The sequence below is a fragment of the Hippichthys cyanospilos genome, chromosome 1 (assembly GCF_059441005.1).
Source record: "Hippichthys cyanospilos isolate Australia breed blue-spotted pipefish chromosome 1, RoL_Hcya_1.0, whole genome shotgun sequence".
NCBI lineage: Eukaryota > Metazoa > Chordata > Actinopteri > Syngnathiformes > Syngnathidae > Hippichthys > Hippichthys cyanospilos.
This window is the reverse complement of record NC_142369.1, coordinates 33,139,731-33,161,945: the sequence shown is the minus strand read 5'-3', so window position 1 is coordinate 33,161,945 and position 22,215 is coordinate 33,139,731. Positions and strand designations below refer to the sequence as shown.

Genomic DNA, 22,215 nt, shown 5'->3' with positions numbered 1-22,215 from the left:
GGTAAATACAACATTAGATACCTATCAAAGTTTACAACATTGCTTATTTTTCCAATCAGTAGCTTAAGGCTCTCTACACACCAAGCCGATGAGGGCAGTTGGAACTCGTCGTTCGTCGCAAAACATTGTAGGAGCATCACGGCGTTGGAAAAGAGTTTTGATTCATGTTGAATCGGGTCGTGCCGTCAGAACAGTCTTCACTCTGAGGGGCTGTTGGCAGGAAAAAAAACTAATAGTAGGAACAGTAACTATTGGCTCCTAGGGCATGGAGGAATACTATATCAAACTCGCTCTCAGAGGGTACGTAGAAATTGGCATCACTGCCGTGGGTCCATTATGTTTTTTTCTGAACCGATATGCCTACGTTAAAGGCCAAAACTGCATGGTGCCATGATGGCCCATCGTCGGGTTGGTTTGAAGAGGGCCTAAAATCTGCTATTATTTGGGCTGGATCCCATTCACTTCAAACAGCATTATCTTCCTCAAAGGTACTTTGACATGGTCACATGGGCTGAGCATCAAGACTACAACCTTTGGGTAGAGAGATGACTATAACTTCAATCCATATGTAAACATCTAATGTGATCGGTTGAATCTGAGCATAATAACATCCAAATTAGTTGGAAGAATATTTAAAGAGTTGTGAAAATAAACCTCATTTGATTATTTATTCTTTTTTATTCTTAATTGTTATAAATTTAATTGGAGTTCAACATGTCATAGGCAACATAAATCCGCTATCCCACTGAGTGGGGAACATGTTCGACTGTTGGTCAAGGTAGTAAAATGCGTGTCCGAGTTTGTCAGGATTCATTCAAGGTCGCAAATGTTTGCAAAATGTTTACCAGATGTTTCCAGGGAATTTGAACATGTTCAAAGCTGTTGCAACAAGAAAAGTACAGGCGAACGTCTGGTGACCGTTTGGCGAACATTTGCGACCTTGAATGAACCCTGACGAGTATGCAACATTCTTTGCCTTTGAAACACTCACTATTCTGAGTGGGATAGGAGCTTCAATGGAGGAAAAAGTTTATAAATGATGTATCTTGGTCTAATTTAATATCACAAAAATAGTGCATTTAAACAGGAGTGTTGAAGACTTTTGTATCCATGGTAAATGTGGCAAGAGACCTTTCAGGAGAGGTTTATACAGTGCTTCTTTCCTCCCCCTGGTGTTACTTGACAAAAAGCAGGTGTGCTTGTTATTTTTATATTTCACATTGGTTATAACAGAGCTTTTATTCGTTGCTGACGTCATACTCTGGAAAAGGTTCAATATTTACCCAATGCTTGGCGATGACAGAGCCCTGTGTCAGTTCTGCTATTGCTAAAATGCCCTTTCATGGCAATACATGTGTATTTAGTCTTACTTGTTATGTATATACTGTAGATGCTTGCCATTCACACAGACATCTATCTAAAACATATACTTAGTCCCTATCAGTCTTGCATTTGTTGCAGGCTTTTAACAACACTTTCAAATGAAATACGACAATAGGAGTGACATCTATGGAAACATATTCTTATCAGAATTTTAAACCTTTACTGGTCCACTTTGTCAGCTGTAAACCGAAATGGAAGCCAAGTGCAGACATATCTACTCGAAAGGCTTTTTGTAGCAGGGCTCGCTTGTTACTGTCCTAAAATATGTTTAAAGCAGGCCTTCAACTCAAACAGGCAGTCCTTTTGAGGAAAGCCAGGTCTGACCTTGAGGTGAAAAGCCCCATCTGTCCTAGACATTAAAGATTTGCTTTCGCAACCATCACTTTAGATGTCATCAACCCACATACACAGTTAAAGCTTATTAAACCATCACTGTTAATTTGAAATATGCCTCCCAAGCAGTTTACCGAATGAGTTGGCCTCTGTATTAACATGCACCACCACTTTGGCATGTAAACTCCTTGTTCGCAATGAATTTGACTCACAAGTCATTTGCGCTTGGATTATTTATGCACATTTTCAGATACCGTATTCCAATTTGATGATAGTTTCTAACTGATTTACACGCATTTATGACTTTTATATTTCTGTGCCCTGTGTTAAACTATAATAACTCTCTGATTATGTTCTCATCTTCTGCTGTCCTTCTGCATTACACAATGTATTGAAAATGCATGTGATATGTCCTCTCCTGGCTTTTATTCAACAAGACTAAAAAGAAAAGTCCAGGTGAATGTGGCATGAGCTGTCATCATTTGATGAATATATTAAGTAAAGATATTCTTCTACAATATTTCTGTTTGCTATCTAAACACCTACAATCTAATTAAGGGCTTAGCTTAAACAAAGCTCTGCAGGGTAGACATTTAAATGAAGGTTATTCACACCTTTAGTTTATTTCATGGAACTAGGCACAGATGTCAGTAAATTGACCTAAAGCTTTGAATTGTAATTTGGTTGGCTAATGTAGGGTTTTAACCAATGCGGCAGTCACAAACAGAACATTATATTAAGTGCTTAGTATTTGATAATAAAATGGTCAGCAATGCCCTTTTATATCTGTTTGCCATCTAAAGTTGTTCTGTTGAACTTTGCTACAACCTTGATGGTTTTTTTTAATCCAACAATAAAATCTCAACATTGAGTTACTGTGTGTTATATCCTTTTCCAAAACACACAGATTTACAGCACTTAATGAACATTGAGAAAGAGACATAAAATATTGTTGTTGCTTCAAATATGTCAAACTTGAATTCTGCCCTTGTTGCACATGTTTATAAGACTACTAAAGAATCTTATAAGAAAGTTGTTAAAGATTTTTGTATGTATCAACCTGGATTTTTTTCGTCATAAATACTAGCATTATAAATATGTCAGAATTAGACTTTGTTGACCAAAAATGGAAAACGTATCAATTAAAGAGAACCATTTTAAAGCCAAGGACCTTATTTTATGTTTAATGTGATACAAAACTGAAAAAATTCCAAAAGTAGTATATCTAATTCAGATTCTGTACTGCTCTCTTCTCACATTTTTTGAAACTTTTCTCTCAAACCTTAATCTGGTATTTGAAATAAGTATTCATCTCAATTTACAGCAGCATTTGTCAGACAAAATAAGGGAAATCAGTGTAGATCAACCAAAATATAGGACTGATTTCAAACAAATGGACTGAAAAAAAAGCATGATTCATTGAATAAAAGACACATTATCGATTATTAAGTAAATAAAAGATAATCGATGAATTCAAACATTTTCTGTCACTTTGGAAACCTAAAATCAACAATCAACAAGCAGATATGTTTTATGTTTGGTTTTTCTGACATTTTTACATGAAGTATTCTTATAAAACTTGACAATTAATAGTTATTGCATATTTCAATTTATAATATAAAATACAATCATTTTATTTCGTGAAACTCAGACTGTACATGCCGCCACTTACAGAATCATTGAAATCCTGGACAGCCTAGAGTAAAATGTCTTGCCACATCCCTGACCAAAGCCAAAACTGAATCATAATTGTTTGTATTTGTTTATACCCTGCAGTCAGTTTGACAAAACGTCAAGTGTTTGAAACAAGAGATAGAAATTAAAACATGCTTTTCTAAGCCTTATTCGTCGATTAATAAAAAAAAAAGGCGGATTAGTAATCGTAACTTGCAGCCCCCCAAATAACTTTTTTTTTTCCAGCCATATGAATTGAATGTGAATTTCTTCTCGGACAAATCCCTGAATGATATAATGAGTTCAAAATGCGATTCACAATGTCAAATTGTACTTAGGAAATATAAATTTAAAATGAAAACCCCAATTAATATGATTTAGAAGCTTCAACTACCTGATGACAGTATATCAATAAGCTGAGAGTCACCTTGCGCATGGAGGATCAAAATGTGAGATTTCAATCACTCAAAGTGAAATACCATGGCACCTCTCCTTATGAACACCTCTTGTTATGACAAATTCAGCTTATGAAACGCCTGGAAAAATATTGTCTCTAGGAATGAGAGAAAATTCACCATACAAAAGGCGGCATTGTTGGCATATAATATGAGTCACCAGACACCAGCGCTCACGGCAACATAAATGTAATGTATTATGTTTGCACAACCTGTGATGTCTACCGTATTTGCTACAATGTCTTCATATGCCAGCGTGCCTGCAAACGAGACAATCGTTTTTTTTTTTTGCATTGATGTTTACTGTCTTCCACTCTTCCACTTTTCATCCTTACTCATTTCATCCACACTTCCCACCAATAATTTATCTCGTAGAACCAACATACATAAAATTGACATTTGCTACGGCTAACATTATACATATTCACATAAAAACACATATGTAACATACCACTCTGGGCTGTTGAGTCTGATGTTTGCGTTGTTAGCACTTTGTTCGCACTTTAGCAATGACATCGCATAGGAAGCACTTAGTAAACTAACAAAGGAAGTAAACTAACATGCTCAAAATAATTCAACAATAAATATTATTGCTCCTATGGACCTGTAAATGATTCCTGTATCCCTGGAAATGTAAAATAAAAACGTACAAATCAAGCATCCTAAAAAAGTGTCTCTCTCTGCACTCATCACCACCATACCAGCACCATCTCTTGGCAAACAAGTGAACTGCATTCATATTGTCAACTGAGACACTTAATATGATTAATTTAAAGCAGGGGTGTCCAAACTTTTTGCAAGGTGGGCCAGATTTGGTGTGTTAAAAATGTAGGGGGGCCAACCTTGGCAGGCTTTCTTTACATATAACAGCAATTAATTTAAATACATTTCAGCGAGCCGTTCTGTGTTTAACATTTGCTTTTTTATTTTAATTTCAGCTATCTTAAGCATGTGTTTTGGTTCATTTGAAACACGCATATCAAAAATGAATTGACATTAAATATTGAAATTGAATATTCACTTAACTTCACTTTTTTTTAACACTTTAACTTTTTTGTAACAGTTACAACAGAAGTAATTGTACTTTTGGGTGCAAATTACATCTGAAACATAAAAAAAATATCTCACCATGGCAGTTTAATATTTATATAATTTTTAAACACAATAACAGAGAAATAGAAGTAATAGTCATATCAACAAGTGCAGGGCTCATTTCAAATAAAATTGTAACTAGAAATGTTGATTGGATTTTTAAATGGATATTATTCTGGAGTGAAAACTTTAAAAAAAAAAAAAAAACATTTTCAGACTTATCGTAAATGAATGAAAAATGACTTGTCCGCATGAGTGTGATGGGTGAAACTGAGAGCTGGAGTGTAGGACAAAGGCCAGGTTTGGCAGTAGTATGAATCCGCAAGATGTCTTGTGAGAGTCCGATAGCCGTGCGCCATACATAACCGAGAATGTTTTCTCACACAAATACGTCGAACCGAATAAGCTTAGCATTTTTTTTACCAAATGCTCAAATCTCTCAAAAACTTGTCCTTATCCAGCTGTCAGTAAAAGTTGGCGATATAAAGCTGCTGGTGCTGACCGCAGCTCACTGTGTCACACTGCAGCTCAGCTTTCCTCCTTTTGTTGATCGTCGCCATTTTAGAAAATTAGGGGCTCATACAGTCAATTACTCATATACTAATTTGCTGTTCCTAATTGAGCCTATAGATAGCAGCATTTAGCACACGCAGGTAACGGCGCTGCTGCCCAATATATTCATTCTCCATGCGGGCCAGACGTGATTGATTTACTGACCGAGGCTGCGGGCCGGATGGAAATTGACCACGGGCCACATTTGGCCCCCGGGCCGGACTTTGGACATGTCAGATTTAAAGTGTTGAGGAGCGTTTTTTTTTTTATTTTTATTTATTCTACAAATTATTAAGCACTAATGCTATACTGCAATACTAATATTTATTTGTTACCGTTTTTGATGCATTTTTATAATGCAACAATGTTCATTTAAACGGTTAAGGAGCATTTTACATGACTGGCTATTTATATGTAAAACGCAGCTCTACTTATGAAAGATTCACATTACGAAATTACTTCTGGAACGAATTAATTAAGTAGAGGTTCCACTGTATATCACTTAACCTCACTTCACATTTCTTAAACGTCTCTACATAGTCTGATGGTCTGACGTGCAGAGGGCTGATTTGTGCAGTAATCACAAAGCGAGCTATGAGGCCATTCATTTAACACCGTGAGATAGATTTTGGCTTTTCTCTTTTTCAGTTTGGTTTGACAAAGGAACTACAAGCAACGGAGTAAAAAGGAAGGGCGTAGGAAAGGCTCCCGGGGAGTTTTTACACGTTGGGTAATTAAGCGCTTTGACTGACAGCACAGTGCCAAAAGGCTGAAAGCCGCTCTCCTATTGGCCAGCGCGCACTTTTACAATCACCTCTTGTGAGCTTGTGTCCCAAAGCGCGCATCAGTTGAACGCCAAACTCTGCAGCTGCCGCACGCTCCACAGGAGCGACACGTAGAGAGGACTTTACCTACGCGGATCTTTATTTGCATTTGTTGTGGTGCTCTTTCCGAAGTGAGCTCACCAGTTCGAGTTGCGATATTGTTTGCGAGAAGTCACAATGAGGGCTACTTCTCAATCGGCGTTCGGGATGATCCGCTTGGCTCTGTCAGCGGCACTGCTGGCCGCATGCGGAGCCTCCGAGTACGAGTATCTGAGCTGGAAGTCGTCGGACTCGTACAACGGCGGGCGCAGCTACGGAAAGCCCCCGCAGTGCGTGGACATCCCGGACGACCTGCGCTTGTGCCACAATGTGGGCTACGGTCAGATGCTGTTGCCGAACCTGCTGGACCACGAGACAATGGCCGAGGTGAAGCAGCAGGCCAGCAGCTGGGTGCCCCTGGTGCACAAGAACTGCCACCCGGACACGCAGGTATTTCTCTGCTCGCTCTTTGCGCCCGTGTGCCTGGAGCGGCCCATCTACCCGTGCAGATGGCTTTGCGAGGCCGTTCGGGATGGCTGCACCCCGATCATGGAGGCATTTGGCTTCCCCTGGCCGGAGATGCTCACCTGCGACAAATACCCTCAAGACGATGTTTGCATCGCCATGACTCAACCCAACGCCACAGAATCCACAAAGCAGACAGGTAAAATCTGTACTTGTGTCCCCAAACGTCTTTGCAAGTTGTTTAATTTTGCACATTTCCCTCCGATCAATTTGTCAAACCTCGAGTCAAGCTGTTGAATTCATACAAAAAATGATCCAACATTTGTTTGCAACGTGATACATAACATTTTAGATCTCACTCAAAAATGCCGAAGCAGTTCATGAGTTCATTTGATTTCCCTTTAAAATGTGTTTTCAACATTGCTTTAATCAGCAATCCAAATTGTTTAACGTGGACACCAACTGCAACAAAGTAACTAACATTAAAACTAATGAAGTCAAAGTACCCTGCTGAAAAAACATGCAAGGACCACTTTTCCCTCCCTGTAAATTGTGACAGTGGCGCAGATAAATTGGCTTGATACTGTTGTTTCAGGGATTTAGGTGTGAAGATGTAAATCCCAACACAAACATCATGAATGCAACCTTTTGGGTAACCAGCATTGTGCGTTGCAGTTTCAACCAACTTCTAATATGGTCGCATTTTGTTATTCTGTAGAAAAAGCAGGACTTGAAGCTGCATGACGCAAAGCTCTCAGCATGCCTTTGACTTAGCTGATGGCGAGCTGAAAAGCTCATTTATGTTATGTGTTTATTTAGTAGCAGGGGACAATGCTGGGTAGAAGCCCACGAAAAAAGAATAGCTTGGTCTATTAAGGAAACTATTACATGACAAAAATGATGCATATCCTCTTTCAATTTTAGCTCAAGAGAACTTAAAATTTGGAGAGTGTGAATTATTTCAGCAGTGTTCAAGCCAAAGAAATGCCGAGCTTTACCAAATGTCTACCCCTCCCCATGACCCCCCCAACCCCACCCCGAGCCATCATCCATTACTAATGGGTCTCTGGCTGCTCATTCCCCAAAAACCTGCAGAGAGAGTGTACGGCTTACTCACACACCTCACGCAGAATCATTGGAAGGGGAGGAAAAGTGGGTCCTGTTCCCAGGCCGAGCCAAGCTGACAAATACCAGAGGAACCTTGAAAGACGGCCAAAACCAGCAAGTGAGGGGAAGGACAAAGTGTGGGTTGATTATAAAAGTAGGTTTGCTGTTGTTTTGCTGTGCCCTTGCCATACGCCTCAAGTGAGGTCTACACCTGGGTAGGCAATGTACAGCCAGCTTATTCATTTTAAACATAACGGGAGGCTTTCCATCATCACATCAACAACTCACTTAGATTTCCACCTGAGATGCTTTAACGACACCACTTCAAGTCTTTTTCACACTACGCGCGAGCTATAAATGGGGCGACTGTGCATCTTCCAGCAATGACACAGTGCTCACTGTATCTGAAGAGAGGACATGGCCCTGAGTCTTTCAAGGGGGCGTGTGTTATTGACTGACATGTTGGTATGGACAGAGGCCTGTTTTTCTAAAAAGAAATACCCTCCCCATTTCAATGTTCAGGGGACCACACAGATGTCCCTACTCTACAGACATCACCTGTCACTGTCACTGGCGAGAAATAAAGCAGAGCACACCGAGAGGCCTGCTTGGTATGAACTTAACAACTGGGATCAGCATTAACCCCTGAGTGGCCGAGAATTTTTCACTGGCTTGGCATTATTATCACCCACCTCGGGCTGACTTTGAAAGGCTCATAACTTCGTCAAATATAGATATATTTATTTCTTTAATAAATAAATATGTTTACTTTCAACTCCTCAAAATGTTCAGTGGCATCAGCCCTATCCGTATATATAATTTTTTTGGGGGGTGGGGTGGGGAGGCTACGCATCCTTTATGTAGAAAAAGTGATAATAGCAAAAGTAACTATGCTGTATATTTATGAACTTGAAGTAGGAATATTTATCATGTCATAATTAGAGTATTAGGACTTTTGAAGACTTTTGCATGTTGCAAGCCCGGGCGAAGCCAATCCTCAAAGTCACAGAAAGGCTTGCAAATGTCATAAGTTGGCTATGGTTGCACAACTAATTGAGTTTTGAACGCGATCACTATATTTGCTGCCATAATTAATTAGACTGATCCGTGGCGGTATTAACATTTAAAAAGTCATGCACTTTTTCTGATTACAAATCAAATCAAGCAGTACCAGCAGAGGGCAATGTTTCCCACGTACTGCATGCTTTCCACGTTTGCATGATAAAAGCCTCTTGTTTTCTCATCTAATACAGTATATGATTTACCAGTGTCAAATGGCGTTGAGTTTCACATCTAACTCCTAATATTTACAGTGCTAGCTGTCAATTAAGACCCATTATGAAAAATCCGGCAAAACATCTGAATACATTTGGTTTGAAATGAGCGAAAATTACATTTTGACTGCTAATTGATTAAAATTTGCTGTTCGCGAGTTCGTTTATAGAATTAATGCAAAAATCAAGGGAAATGCATGATAAAACATCGCATTATTAATTTGTCCCAAATTGACAATACAGTATTTCTCATTTTTAATGGAACTAAATGAGCCTGAAATGCGGTAAATTTGACACCCATAGGGTGGAGTTCTCGACCACCCGTTTGCAAGCATTTAGAAGGGACGGCAGGACTGCATGGTGAAAGTCGACATGTTCTGACAATCTATGCAATGTTTTAGCCTCCTCGTGGTTTTTTTAATTTATTTTTTTTATTGGTATGCTTTTCCTTTGATATCACGCATCAAAAACATCAAAAACCCAGAGCTGGGTCAACATTTCCCCTAGGGGTTAAAATGCATCCTTGCAGCTTTACTTCATTGCCATTGGCAGAAGTCAGCAAACTGTCCTTATCACTCTAATGTTGTGACAAATAATTTGGTGATAATTGATTTAAAAGGAGAAACTATTTCAAACAAGCAAAGGGACCGTGTGACTTGGTAAACAGTGCTTGTTTTCACAAGCTCTTTACACCAGGGTGTCGCTTTGACAAACTTTTGTTAAACACATGTAATGGACACCTGGCAATGGAGAGAAAAGTATTTGTTTACCCCCCATTTTACCCCTGAATGATTGTGAAATGCTGCTGGTAGTTTGGTTAAATAGAAAGCACACATTTGCATGGTTAAATAGAAAGTACAAAACCTTAACTTAAAAAAAAAAACAAAAAAACTATGCTTTCTGCCTCTTGTAGTCACAGCTGGTCATAAAAGTTGAAAACATTCCTAGCTGAGGTCCATTTATAAGCGCGTATGAAGCTTGAAAATCAAAGAATGGAGAGTTTAAGACACTACATATGATTTGGTGGTCTGATTGGTCTAACAAATTAAGTTTTCCTCATCATCCTTTATTAGTCAGGATCATTAAACAACAACAACAAAAAATACAATGTTGTGGCAACAGAGACATTTGTTCAAGGCAGATATTCCACAGTTTCTTAATTTCATTATGAATAATGCATATGTCTTAAAAACAAAACTTGTGCATTTGCAGGTGATAGGTATGAAGGTGCATACTATATATTGGATGTATGCTTGCTGATGTAATTTCTTCACGACATTTTACTTTACATACTTTTCTTCTCCTCCTCGATTTCTCCACAGGTTTTTCTCCCATCTGCCCTCCCTGTGACAATGAAATGAAAACAGATGCTATGCTAGAGCATATGTGTGCCAGCGAATTTGGTAAGGATTCTGTGACACAAAGTCATATGACTTCACATACAGTATATACATGAACTTTTTCCAACAAGCAGCATTTGTTTATCCTCGATCATCTATCATAAAACACCCCTGACCTATTTATATAAACTTTGTTTCAGCGTGTCAAGCTATATATATATATATATATATATATATATATATATATATATATATATATATATATATATATATATATATATAAACGTTAATAATATATATATATATATATATATATATATATATATATATATATATATATATATATATATATATATATATATATATTTATTTATTTTAAAGTGTGACCTTTATTTTCAGTCACAAGTCACAGATTTTGTGTGGATTGGGAGAGTAGCTAATGATGTGAGGTCATTAAATTCTTTATGTGACTGCTCGACACAGCAATAAAGTTGAATGTTGGTTCTGATGTCTGGCAAAACTGTTACTGAATATTACCACATTCAATTAGACTTCTGAATAAAATGAAAGATGAACTCCTAGAAATCACACAGAGCTAAATAACCTCACAAAACACAATGCATGACCTCCAAAAACTAGTCAAATACATACCTACATACCTACATACCTACATTACACCATCTGTAAAAACATAAAATGATAGATAGATAGATGGACGGACGGACGGATAGATAGATAGATAGATAGATAGATAGATAGATAGATAGATAGATAAAATAAAGAAGAAATAAATAAATTGTCAAATCTACAGTAAGCATTCATTTTCATATTTCATTTCTTGAATCATGGCTTTCACATTGCTTCATCCATCTTTCATCGGCATTACGTTGATCCTGTCTGTAAATGTTCAGCTCAGTTTAAACTTGACTGGTCAGCAACCACGCCCCTCCACGCAGTGTCCACTCGAGCTGTATACCTTCCAGAATTTTTTACGAGCGGAAAATGGTACTTCCACTGCTTATGGAAGTTCGCCTATATTATATATATATATATATATATATATATATATATATATATATATATATATATATATATATATATATATATATATATATACTGTTCTTATAGTGAATCAAATTTTACATGTAAATTGCCTAATTTGTTCCAAGCTTGAAATAAACGCAACATTAAATTTTAATATTGTACTGTACCTGTTAAAAACACGATGTTTGGTAGGCAAGTCAGGCAAATGACAGAAACAAATAGCTGTAAACAATAATTTTAATTCCACTTGAACTTTTTTTTTAATTAAAAAAAAACTGAAAACATTGACATTTTACATTTCATCAGATTATTTTTTGAAAAATTGCCTGTAAACAGCTTTAATTCCACTTGAACTTTAAATTTAAAAAAAAATTTGGAAATTCCAATTTTCATCAGATTTGATGCAACAGCAAAGCCTCGTTACCCGGGTATTTGCATCCACATCATCGGAAATCAAAATTTCTTTAGCGCTTTATGGGAAGGTTTGAGCAACACGCAAATCAGCAGAGGCAGCTTACCCATGTCGTGCCATGGAATAAAAGCAAGCCCTTTTAAATTTAGGGGAACCTTTGAAATCTAGAGGTATGGCTACTTGCTGCGATGTCCCTTTACCTGCGTTGTCTTGGGATCACAAATAATGACGGTGGCCTCACTGAACGATGACGAGAAAGTTGTAGATTAGCGAACTGTATTGTACAGCACAACCATTAGGAGAGCAGGACAATGAATGCGAGGGATTATGACCAATTGGAGAGCAAGATACTGGTGCGGTGGTATGGCGCTGTTAATGCATGTGGGAAATTCAAGTTTTCCCTTGGAGCATGCGAGTTATCGCTCGCATATTGAATTTTTTTCTCATATTAAGAGGCAAAACTTTGGCCGAATTTGTATTTGTAAAGTGAATATTTCATGTACAGAAGTGTTTGTATTAAGGGGTTCCACTGTATGTGTGTGTGAATATATATATATATATATATATATATATATATATATATATATATATATATATATATATATATATATATAGATATAGATATATATATATATATATATAGATATATATATATATATATAGATATATAGATATATAGTATAAATATGCGTTCATCCTTTGTTCCATCCCAGGTTTAAAATTATTGTTAAATGTTTTGCTTTGTTGTTTAGACTGGTAATGAGTCCGACCTTTCTGGCATGGTGGCACACTATTTCCTTGTTCAGTAGAGAAGGAAAACATTTTTTCGTTTGAAGTTTTAATTTAATTTGACATAGACAAATTAGACCCTGGTGATCCGGATGAAGCATCGCTTGCACAGCAGCTTTAGAAGGACATCTTTCGAATCGATCAAAAGACCACTTTGATCCCAGTACGCAGCGTGTTAATTGTTTTGCGGTATCAAGTAATGTACAGCATGACAGCAGATAGCATTTTTGCCACATCTCAGCCAAACATCTGGTTCTTCTTCCAGCTGGCCAACTCTTGTAGGACGTGCAAAGTGCAAAATATTTCCAAATGTGTTTGAAGCCAAGCATGACTTCATAGTATGTATTCGGGAAACCAATTAAATACACGCAAATTAAGAAAGACCCACACTAAGATTATGATGTTTTTCACACCTATGGCATGCATCGAGAGGGAACAGCAACATTTCGAAGCAAGTTTACAATCTGGCTTTACAGGCGGACTCGTCTGTTTTGTTTGGAGTGGATCATAAAATAGATATGTTTGAAAGACTTCCTGTTCTTTGCTCTGTAACACTGGGATGGATAAGTATGTTGAGGTTTAAGGAATGAGTCATTGACTTTTGGCAGAAATCCTTATTAAATATACCCACCCCAGCACCGGATTGGCCTATTTGTCCACTGGAAATCTGAACTTACGGGAAATGGTTGAAAATCTGCTCTCATTTAGAAGTGGAGGTTAAATTGTTGTTGTTGGTTTCTTTTTGGTATCTCCCCACCATTTTTACACATGCACACTAATGATTCCTGCTTAATGCACACGCACGTCCACATGTGTTTTGACCTTCAGTTAAAGCAGAACATAACTAAGCCAAGTCAGCTTTTGATTCAAAGTAGTTAACTGTAAGGAAGCAATCTTACACTTTGATCTGCTGCCAATAGATCACAACGGTTGTTGAAAAAGTACGGCTTTTAAGTCATACCCTCAACGCTATCACACTCCCTAATGTCTCAGGAATCCTGATGAATTTCCCTCTGTCAAACACAAATCCGCACGGCACTCAGCCCGTAACAGATTTACGGCCTGTCGCACTCCACACTTTGTTCCCACCACAATTTATCTCTCCATGCTTAGAGTTTTATGGAACTCCATTGCACCCCAAACTCCCATCACCCTTCAATTAAATCTCTCCTCTGCTTTGGACGACTCACTTTGTTGTTATTGCCAAATTGCTTTTCCTCCTTGCCGATATAGTGAACAGGGCAGTTCTGCACCGGAGGACTGATCACTTAAGCCACTTGGATGAGCCACGATGCCATTCATTGTGAACTGAAGACAGCACGCACCCTTCTGTTTGGCTTTACGGCTGCCGAGAGCTTAAGTGTTACTAAACTACCAGAACAAAAATCGTGTCAGCCAGCAATAATAAAACAAAGCGCCCGGTGATAAAATATACAGTTTGTTGAAGGTGATTGTATAATACTGTAGGCCTTTGTAGGGCCTGTGAAAATAGCACAAGATGAGATCAATTCCCCAAATATCAGATGCACCGGGGTGTAAGATGGACCCTTCATTTCAAGGTCAAATTCTGGTATTTGGAACCGGTGCACACAGGGTCCATAACTTTAACATGATCCTCTTCATTATAGTAATATTCCTGTGTATGAACAAGTATGGACTCGGATGGTGGTTCAGCCTGCTTTCTTCTTTTTTTTTTTTTTTTTTTTTTTTTAATGCCATAACAACTTCAGCTAACACGAGATAGTGTTAGGTACAACAGGGTCCTGCTGCTAACAGCCATCTGATGTTACCCTCGTGCTCGTCCCAATACGGTAATTATTGTAAGTAAGAATACGGCCGATATAGAAATGCACATCTGTGCTTCAAAACTCAGCTTATGTGGCTGACAGCTACATCTTCTTTGAATGGTGTCAAAAATTTTTTTTAAGTGTGTTCTTCACACATTTACCGAGTTTCACTATTAGAGGCTGTTTTAAAAGAGGTGAACCCCCCCCCCCCCCCCTCCTCCCAAAAAAAACAAACAAACATTTTAAGGAGGGTTTGGTATTTTAGCCAGAAACTTGAAGTTAAAAAAAATAATAATAATAAATTGAAGTTTGTGACGTGTAAGTTTGATATATGGTATACAGTACATTTGATTGTGTTTATAAATTTATGATTGTATATATTATATTGTAAATATTGTTTATTTGCACTGTGTGCAATGTTCACTAAAATAATCCATCAGTCAAACAACTGGAGTCAGAATGCTATCAAAGTATTAATTGCGAGTTTGAACTCAATGATTCTGTTGGTAATATCCATCATCCATCCATCCATCCATCCATTTTCTATAAATATAATGTTGAAACTAAATATGCAGGCATGTTCAGTCTGTTAAAGAGAGAATGTTGCAGTTGGTAGACAATGAAAGAAACATATAAAGAAAATTTAAAAGTTTTATATACCTGCAGTTTATAGTCCAGTGCGGATTATCTACGGCAAAAAATGTTTATTTGCTCACTTTTTGCTGCTGATGTACGATGTAATACAATTACAGTTCAGTCTTGTCAATCTAGGGTTTACTGAATGCAGGACTTCATCTTTTCTCATCATCCCTTCGTGAAAATACTTTTCAGAAGTCGCCTTATTCACCACCATGTAGGCAATGATTACTGATTTCTCAGCGACTCAGCAACATCTTTAGCCTTATTAATAGCCAGCCAAGGCTTATTTTTAGCTAGTTGGTGGAACTTTGTCTCAACATACAAATTCCTTGTACTGCCACTTCAATGTGCATGCGTCCAGCTCAAGTAAAGTTTTTTCAATGGTTCAACGATCAAAGAAACCCTGTAATTCTCATCTTTTTCATTTAAAAGGTTTTAATACAGAACAAAATGCAACTTCATATATATATCTTGAAGAGCTTTAACTATCAACCTGGATAGTGCAAAAGAAGTTCAGAATTTCAAAGGAATGAAGTTGTTTAGAGGTGGGCTCAACCTTGTTTTATTAGTCACTAATCATGACTGTGGTCCATTTTGATCTTACTGGACACAAAGCCTTCTCAGAGATAAGAGTCCTAAATCCCAAACATGTGCATTCTTAATACAAGGGGATAGGGTGCCTTTGCGGTTTATTTTTTCATGTGCATTTTAATGGGCAAGATATTTGAGGACAAAATGTGGTTTGGGGGCTTTGGTTTTAAGTCAGTAGCCAGTCTCGATGCTCTGCTTCGAATAATAATAATAATAATAATAATAATAATAATAATAATAATAATAATAATAATAATAATAATAATAATAATAATAATAATAAAACACACACAGTAGTTTGAAACAAACACCTTGGGCATTGATCAAAAAAAATAAAAATGCATTCTCAGTGTCAAAGTAATTGAGTGACGTGTGTAATTCCTCGCCCTTCAGCTTTCAAGACCAAGATAAAGGAAGTAAAGCGAGAGAACATGGACCGCAAGGTGATCTTTCAGAAGCGGAAGAAGTTGTTGAAAGCAGGCAACCTGAAGAAGAAGGACATGAAGAAGCTAGTCATGTACCTGAAGAATGGCGCCGACTGCCCATGTCAGCAGCTGGACAATCTGGGTAATCAGTATCTTATCATGGGCCGTAAGGTTGACAAGCAGTTCTTGCTGACGGGCATTCACAAGTGGGACAAGTCCAGCAAAGAATTCAAAAAGACCATCAAGAAACTCAAGAGCCACAAATGCCCTGCATTTGAAAATGTCTTCAAATAAGACGACCTCCCACCATTTGGTCACATCGCCTCCTTTATATGAACTTGTACGAGCATCAAACTCCCAAACTTTGCAAATATATATTTTTTAATTATCTTACGTTGATTTAGCTTTCTACGTCTACAGATATCATTTGAAATTTCCCTTTTAAAGTTTTGAGCATTGGCATCTCAAATAAAAGTTAATCTTTGTTTTTTCAGCTGAGACTGCTTTTTTATCCCAATTTCTAAAGAGATACTTTCTCAAAATTGGTCATCCTGCATGTCGGCCCATTTTGATTGAAGTTAACAAAACACTTTCATAACTTCAATTGTTTCTGCCTAAATTTTAGTAATGAGATTGCAATGGTAGTTTTCATTATGTATCAAGTTAGGGTAACAGCTTGTTTGTTTTTCATTTTTACATAGTTTAGTTTCATGAGGCTGGTTTTAATTGCATTCATATTGTTGAAAATGAACTATAACTGATAAATACGGTGAATGTAATGTTGTGAGTTGCGACAATTCAGAGCACATCATGAGAAGGTCAACACATGAGGTGATTGAGTAAAAGACTTCACTAATTAGCTTGATTTCATTGTGATGCTTCTTGAAAACTCTCACCTAAATTTCAATCGCAACATATATTGCCAATGTCCTCATCATGCAATCTCGACCAAATATTATATGCCTCTAGCAACACAGTGTATTTGCAGTTATCGTTATTAAGCTGAATTAAAACTGTTTGCAGTTTGACATTTTTTCAGATGAAAAAGTCTTATCAAGTTATGTGGCGTGTTTTGCTTGATATTGCCGGTTTGTTTTAGCACTATTTTGTGTGCATTTCTGACTCATATGTACATACAAATTTGACATAAATATGGAAAACTATATTGTGTTGTGTTTTATTAGTTTTCAACTCAGTCTCACAGCAGGGAATAGTGAATGGTTGTAAATAAAAATGGTTGTAAATTACAAATGAGAGGAAATTACCCCCACTCACATAGAAATGGAAAAGTGGTGCAAGTCTACTCTCATTGGGGCTATCTTGTGCCTCTTTGGGCATTCTGTCGAACGGACCTACCTCACCCTCAAATCACCTGATAACTTGGCAACAGTACACCGCGCTCGGCATAAAATGTGATAGTCTTCATTTTCATGCTAGGGCCATAGCCGGTAAAGGCGCTATATAAGTGAAAGTACATTTACCATCCTCGAGAGCCACAATCCAGCCTGTTTTTGAGGTTTCCCTTCAACCAACAAATCTGGTTCAAATCAGGGTTATTTTCAGGATCCTGCAAAGCATGCTGATGAGCTGATTATTTGATTCAGGTGTGTTGGTTGAAGGGAAACATAAAAAACAGGATGCGCAGTGGCTCTCCAGGACTAGACTCGGTGACCCCTGTGCTATAGCACATAAGCCTGGGCCAATAAGAGGATTTTCTTGGTTTTAAAAAACACGTTTTTTAAAACTCTACACATCTTTTAAAACTTGTAAGTTTTTTTTCCCCTTGAGCTTTCCTGTTCTGACGGGCAACTACGGTGTGCAGCTATCATTGTTTATAATACATGAGTCCTCCTTTGCTGCCGCAGGCAAACACATTGTCCATGTTCTGCTTTGTGGTCTTAGTATCAATAGAATTTTGCTTCTCCGGCTAATTAATGCGAGTAAAGTGACTTGCATGTTATCAAATAATACGTTCATGAGGTGTTTTATGTGATATCGCTCTAGGCTGGTTGCCAGTCTGCCCGAGTGTGGCTGAACAAAGCACAAAAAAAAAAGTTTTTGCCCCGTCCATATAAATGAAGGCTGTGGGAGAGGTTTTCAGTTTTCAAAAAAGAGCAGGTGTCGTTGCGAGTAAGCTATAAGCTACTAGTGAGTGAGAGAGAGAGAGGGAGAAAGACCGAGTAAGCAAGCAAGACAGTGCGAGGGGTTTTGTGTCAGCTTGTGCATGAAATGACAGAATCCACATTGTACTATTCATTGATACAAATAGTAGTTGAATGGTTGATTTGAAATACTGTATAACACTATCACTCAACGGTAGTACATTTCAAATCGATTATCTTTAAAATATTGTTGTGCAGTAGATTCATACTTATTTTACACTAAGTGGCCATATTCCAGTTTAAATTGGATGTGTTCAATCAGAAAGAATTCAAGTATACATTTATACGTATACGTTTATACGTTGTGAGCAAAACCCATTCTGCTCACAGAAGGTTTGTTTTGACTTTACTTAGATATTTACTTTAATTTTCCATGGAAAATATTTGTTATTGTAACATGCTGTATTACATATTTTATGTAAAAATGAAAGCGTTTTATAATGAAGAAAATGGATATTTAGCAAAAATGATTTTGAAATGATATATTTTAAGACTGGCATTTCAATATTGCATTATTGTGGTGTGTTTGCTCAGGGTTATTATACCGTCAGAATCTGATATAATTCAATGCCGAAAAGCATATTTGTAATTTTCGAAGATGAGCTTGCTGTGTTCCTGTCACGAAAATTTGTTTAAAAGGGTGGATTCCATTTTTGATTAGCTAAAACTGTCTAATTCATGGCGCAAGTATGATTTTGTTGGATTATCTGTTGGAAATCTGTGGAAAGACCTGAAAATTGGTGTTCACTAACACTCTCCTTCTAATTTGACAGAGCTTGAGTTTTGTGAAGAGGAATGGGTTATAATTTCAGGGTGTAGCTAAATCTTTAGTCACAACCCAAAAGACTTTGTTATTGTAGCAAAAGGGGATTCCACAAAGTTTTAACTCGCGCAGTACGAAAACATGTCAAAGTTATAAGTTTTCTATTTTTTGACAAATAACAGAATTGTGTATCATTTCGTTTTCACGTAACAATTGCCTATTATTTGTGTGTGAACTTTGTTTTAAAATAAACTGTATAAAATGGGCATATTTATAGTTAAAAACCTGACAAATGGTACACAATCAAATGTAAGCCACATCATTACAAGACAATACAAAAATTATTTTTTTCAGTGAAAGAGCTTGTTATAAAAATAGGATAAGCAGTCCAACCCATTTTACTCTTGTAAAAGCTCAGAAAAGCTTTTTCAGATGTGGACTCTGTTCATGAATCATGGTTTCAACTGTCTTAAAAAAATAAACAGAAAACCAACACTGAAAATCCAGATTTGTCCAATTAACAAATGATCTGCAAAAGCATCTGGTTGGATTTATTCCTGTCTCTCTGTCTGTCTGCCTCTCTCTCTCTTTCTCTCTCTCTCTCTCTCTCTATCTCTCACTCTCTCTCACTGTCTCTCTCTCTCTCTCCGTCTCTTTCTCTTCTCACGCACACGCATATGACACTTACAGAAACACAGACAGACATGCACTGCACACAGTACCCACACACACATTGAAACCTGAATGCTCTCAGAATTTGTCAAGCATCCAACTACGGTAAAAATATGCCCTTTGTGTCACAAAACAACATGATGGTCGAATGTAACACTTGGAAGGCATCTTAATTGGTCTCCTTTTCCCTTGACCTGCATCGTAGTGTTATTCCCAAAACCAAAATGCTACAATAATCTCTGTTCTGACTCTTCTCTCAGTGCAATATAATAGAAGCAGTGAGTTGTATAAATAACCAAAAGAACTGAATGGAAGCCACAAAGTCACCTTGTTTTCATATCCATGTCCTTTAAACGTCATCTTAGTTTGTATTTAGTTATTAATGTATTATTTTTATTTTTATCTTTCTTTTTAAATTTCAATATTGTTTTATTATATTTTTACAGTTGTCAGCAACTCTCTACCCTTGCTTAAAATCTAATAGCCCGGTGCTTTCAAGATTTATTGCACAAATACATGATTTCAAATGGTACATGTTAACACAGTTTATAAATATGTTTTAGAGCAATCCCAGATGTTTTACTTTTTGGATAAGTGGACAATTACTGAGGTTTTTAAGGCTTTAAATAGTGACACTTGTCCTTTCCCTGCTTGGCCATGCCCCGTCAAATGCAATAAAACCTTCTACGTATTCTGTTTTATGGACTTACCACTAGTAGCCAGTAACTATAAACTGTCATTTTGAACAATCTGCTGTGGTCATAGACCCAAATCATGACTATAAATTACTCTGCCATTTATTGAAATGAAGAAAATATACCGTAAATTTTGGACTGTAAGCCATCACTTCTTTCTCAGTCTTTGAACCCTGACCCTATAGTCCATTGTAGCTTAGTTGCATTTTTTAACCAGCCACTAGGGGGCAGTCCCTCAGAAAACAAAGGGGAACAGAAGAAGACACTATCAAAGTATTGATTTTGAGTTTGAACTGTGATTTACTTTCCAACAGGGAACACTCGCTCCTATAGTAGCTTACGGCTGTGTTGGTGCAACATTCTAACAATCTGAGTTTGTCAGTATTTCACATACAGATTACTTAGGAGTTAAAGTGAGAGATATATGGCCAGCAAGGCCTTCTCCGGGATGATCTATCAGAAGCTCTCACCTACATTTACAAATGAAGTTATAACATTTGTGCTATTAAATTGTCACATTTTATTGCTAGCAATCTTTTCCCATCACTTAGCATTTCTCTTTCTGCATACTCTCCAATGCAGTATGTGGATATTAGATGGTTTAGATTCTTTTAAAACACAAAGCCCGTTGTGCTAACCGCTCTTCTACTATGCCGCAATATGCGGAATAGTGATATCAAAACTGAATATTTTATTGGTAATATTTTTCCGCCTAAAAGACTAAACTGTGCTAGCACATGGAATGCTTCTTCAACATATCGAATTTCAACTGTCTTTCTCAAGCATCAGCACAAAGGCCAACAACTACTTTTTCTTTTTTTTAATCGTCTGATTTGTTTGGTCAGAGCAAAATTAAACACACACACACACACACACACACACACACATTTAAAGTGATATACGCACAGAAACTAAAATATCTGTTGATTGTAGAGTAACTTAATTAATGAATTCACAACAGGTTCCTCTGAAATTCTGGGATTGGGGTCAGTATCAAAGTGTCAACTGCTATTGTAGTATACAATTTTATTGTCTCTGTGATAGGGAAAGGCACATTGATTCTGTGGTATCAATATATTGATTGTTTCACTATCATCAATTTAAATTATATAATTCAGAAAAATAATTCTATTTATACATTTTTATTGATAAAATAATGCCATTAACAGAGGTGGCCAGTCCATTGGCTGTCCATTTGGCCGACAAATGATGAATGGGGAGCAATCTAAAAACACACAACAACAACAACAAATTAAGCATTGTATTTGTCACTCACCTACAGAAGTAGACGGACTGTCCACGGGTCAGTCAGTGACGGACTGCCATCTTGCCGATGAATGGATGAATGACAGACCAGCAACAATTTGTAAAATGCCCCCCTTGTGGAGTGATGACAGAGGTGTTAGTAAAATAAATCAATGGTACCACGGACTGACACTTACAGCTCATATCTGGAAAGAAAAGAATATTGATGGAACAACAATGACAAGCGATGAGTGACCAGAAAACAAAAGATAGAGATGTCAAGCAGCGTACACATTCAGCAGGCAGCCATCCTGCATTTTTTTTTTCTTTGTAATCCTGGCCATTATTTTTCAGAGGATAAAGTCAACATAGCTGTGCTATTCCAGGAACCATACTCATTCAGTATTGGATCATATCCCTGCAATTACCCCTGCAATGCATATTTATGAGTCT

The 22,215-nt window shown here is 37.2% G+C and overlaps 1 protein-coding gene across 1 annotated transcript; it reads left to right on the top strand.

The window, feature by feature from the left end:
* The first annotated feature begins 6,318 nt into the window (after positions 1-6,318).
* Positions 6,319-17,388, top strand: sfrp1a (secreted frizzled-related protein 1a). Its single transcript, XM_088414363.1, has 3 exons — positions 6,319-7,016; positions 10,521-10,601; positions 16,194-17,388. Exons 1-3 carry the CDS (start codon positions 6,491-6,493, stop codon positions 16,517-16,519), a joined length of 933 nt encoding a protein of 310 aa, XP_088270489.1. The 5' UTR covers positions 6,319-6,490; the 3' UTR covers positions 16,520-17,388.
* Positions 17,389-22,215: the final 4,827 nt, after the last annotated feature.

What these genes read in the sequence shown, in the direction of transcription:
- sfrp1a (XM_088414363.1), top strand. Translation starts at nt 6,491, where the DNA reads ATGAGGGCTACTTCTCAATCGGCGTTCGGGATGATCCGCTTGGCTCTG. An exon ending in AGAATCCACAAAGCAGACAG is followed by an intron (nt 7,017 to 10,520) that starts GTAAAATCTGTA and finishes ATTTCTCCACAG; the next exon opens with GTTTTTCTCCCATCTGCCCT. An exon ending in TATGTGTGCCAGCGAATTTG is followed by an intron (nt 10,602 to 16,193) that starts GTAAGGATTCTG and finishes CTCGCCCTTCAG; the next exon opens with CTTTCAAGACCAAGATAAAG.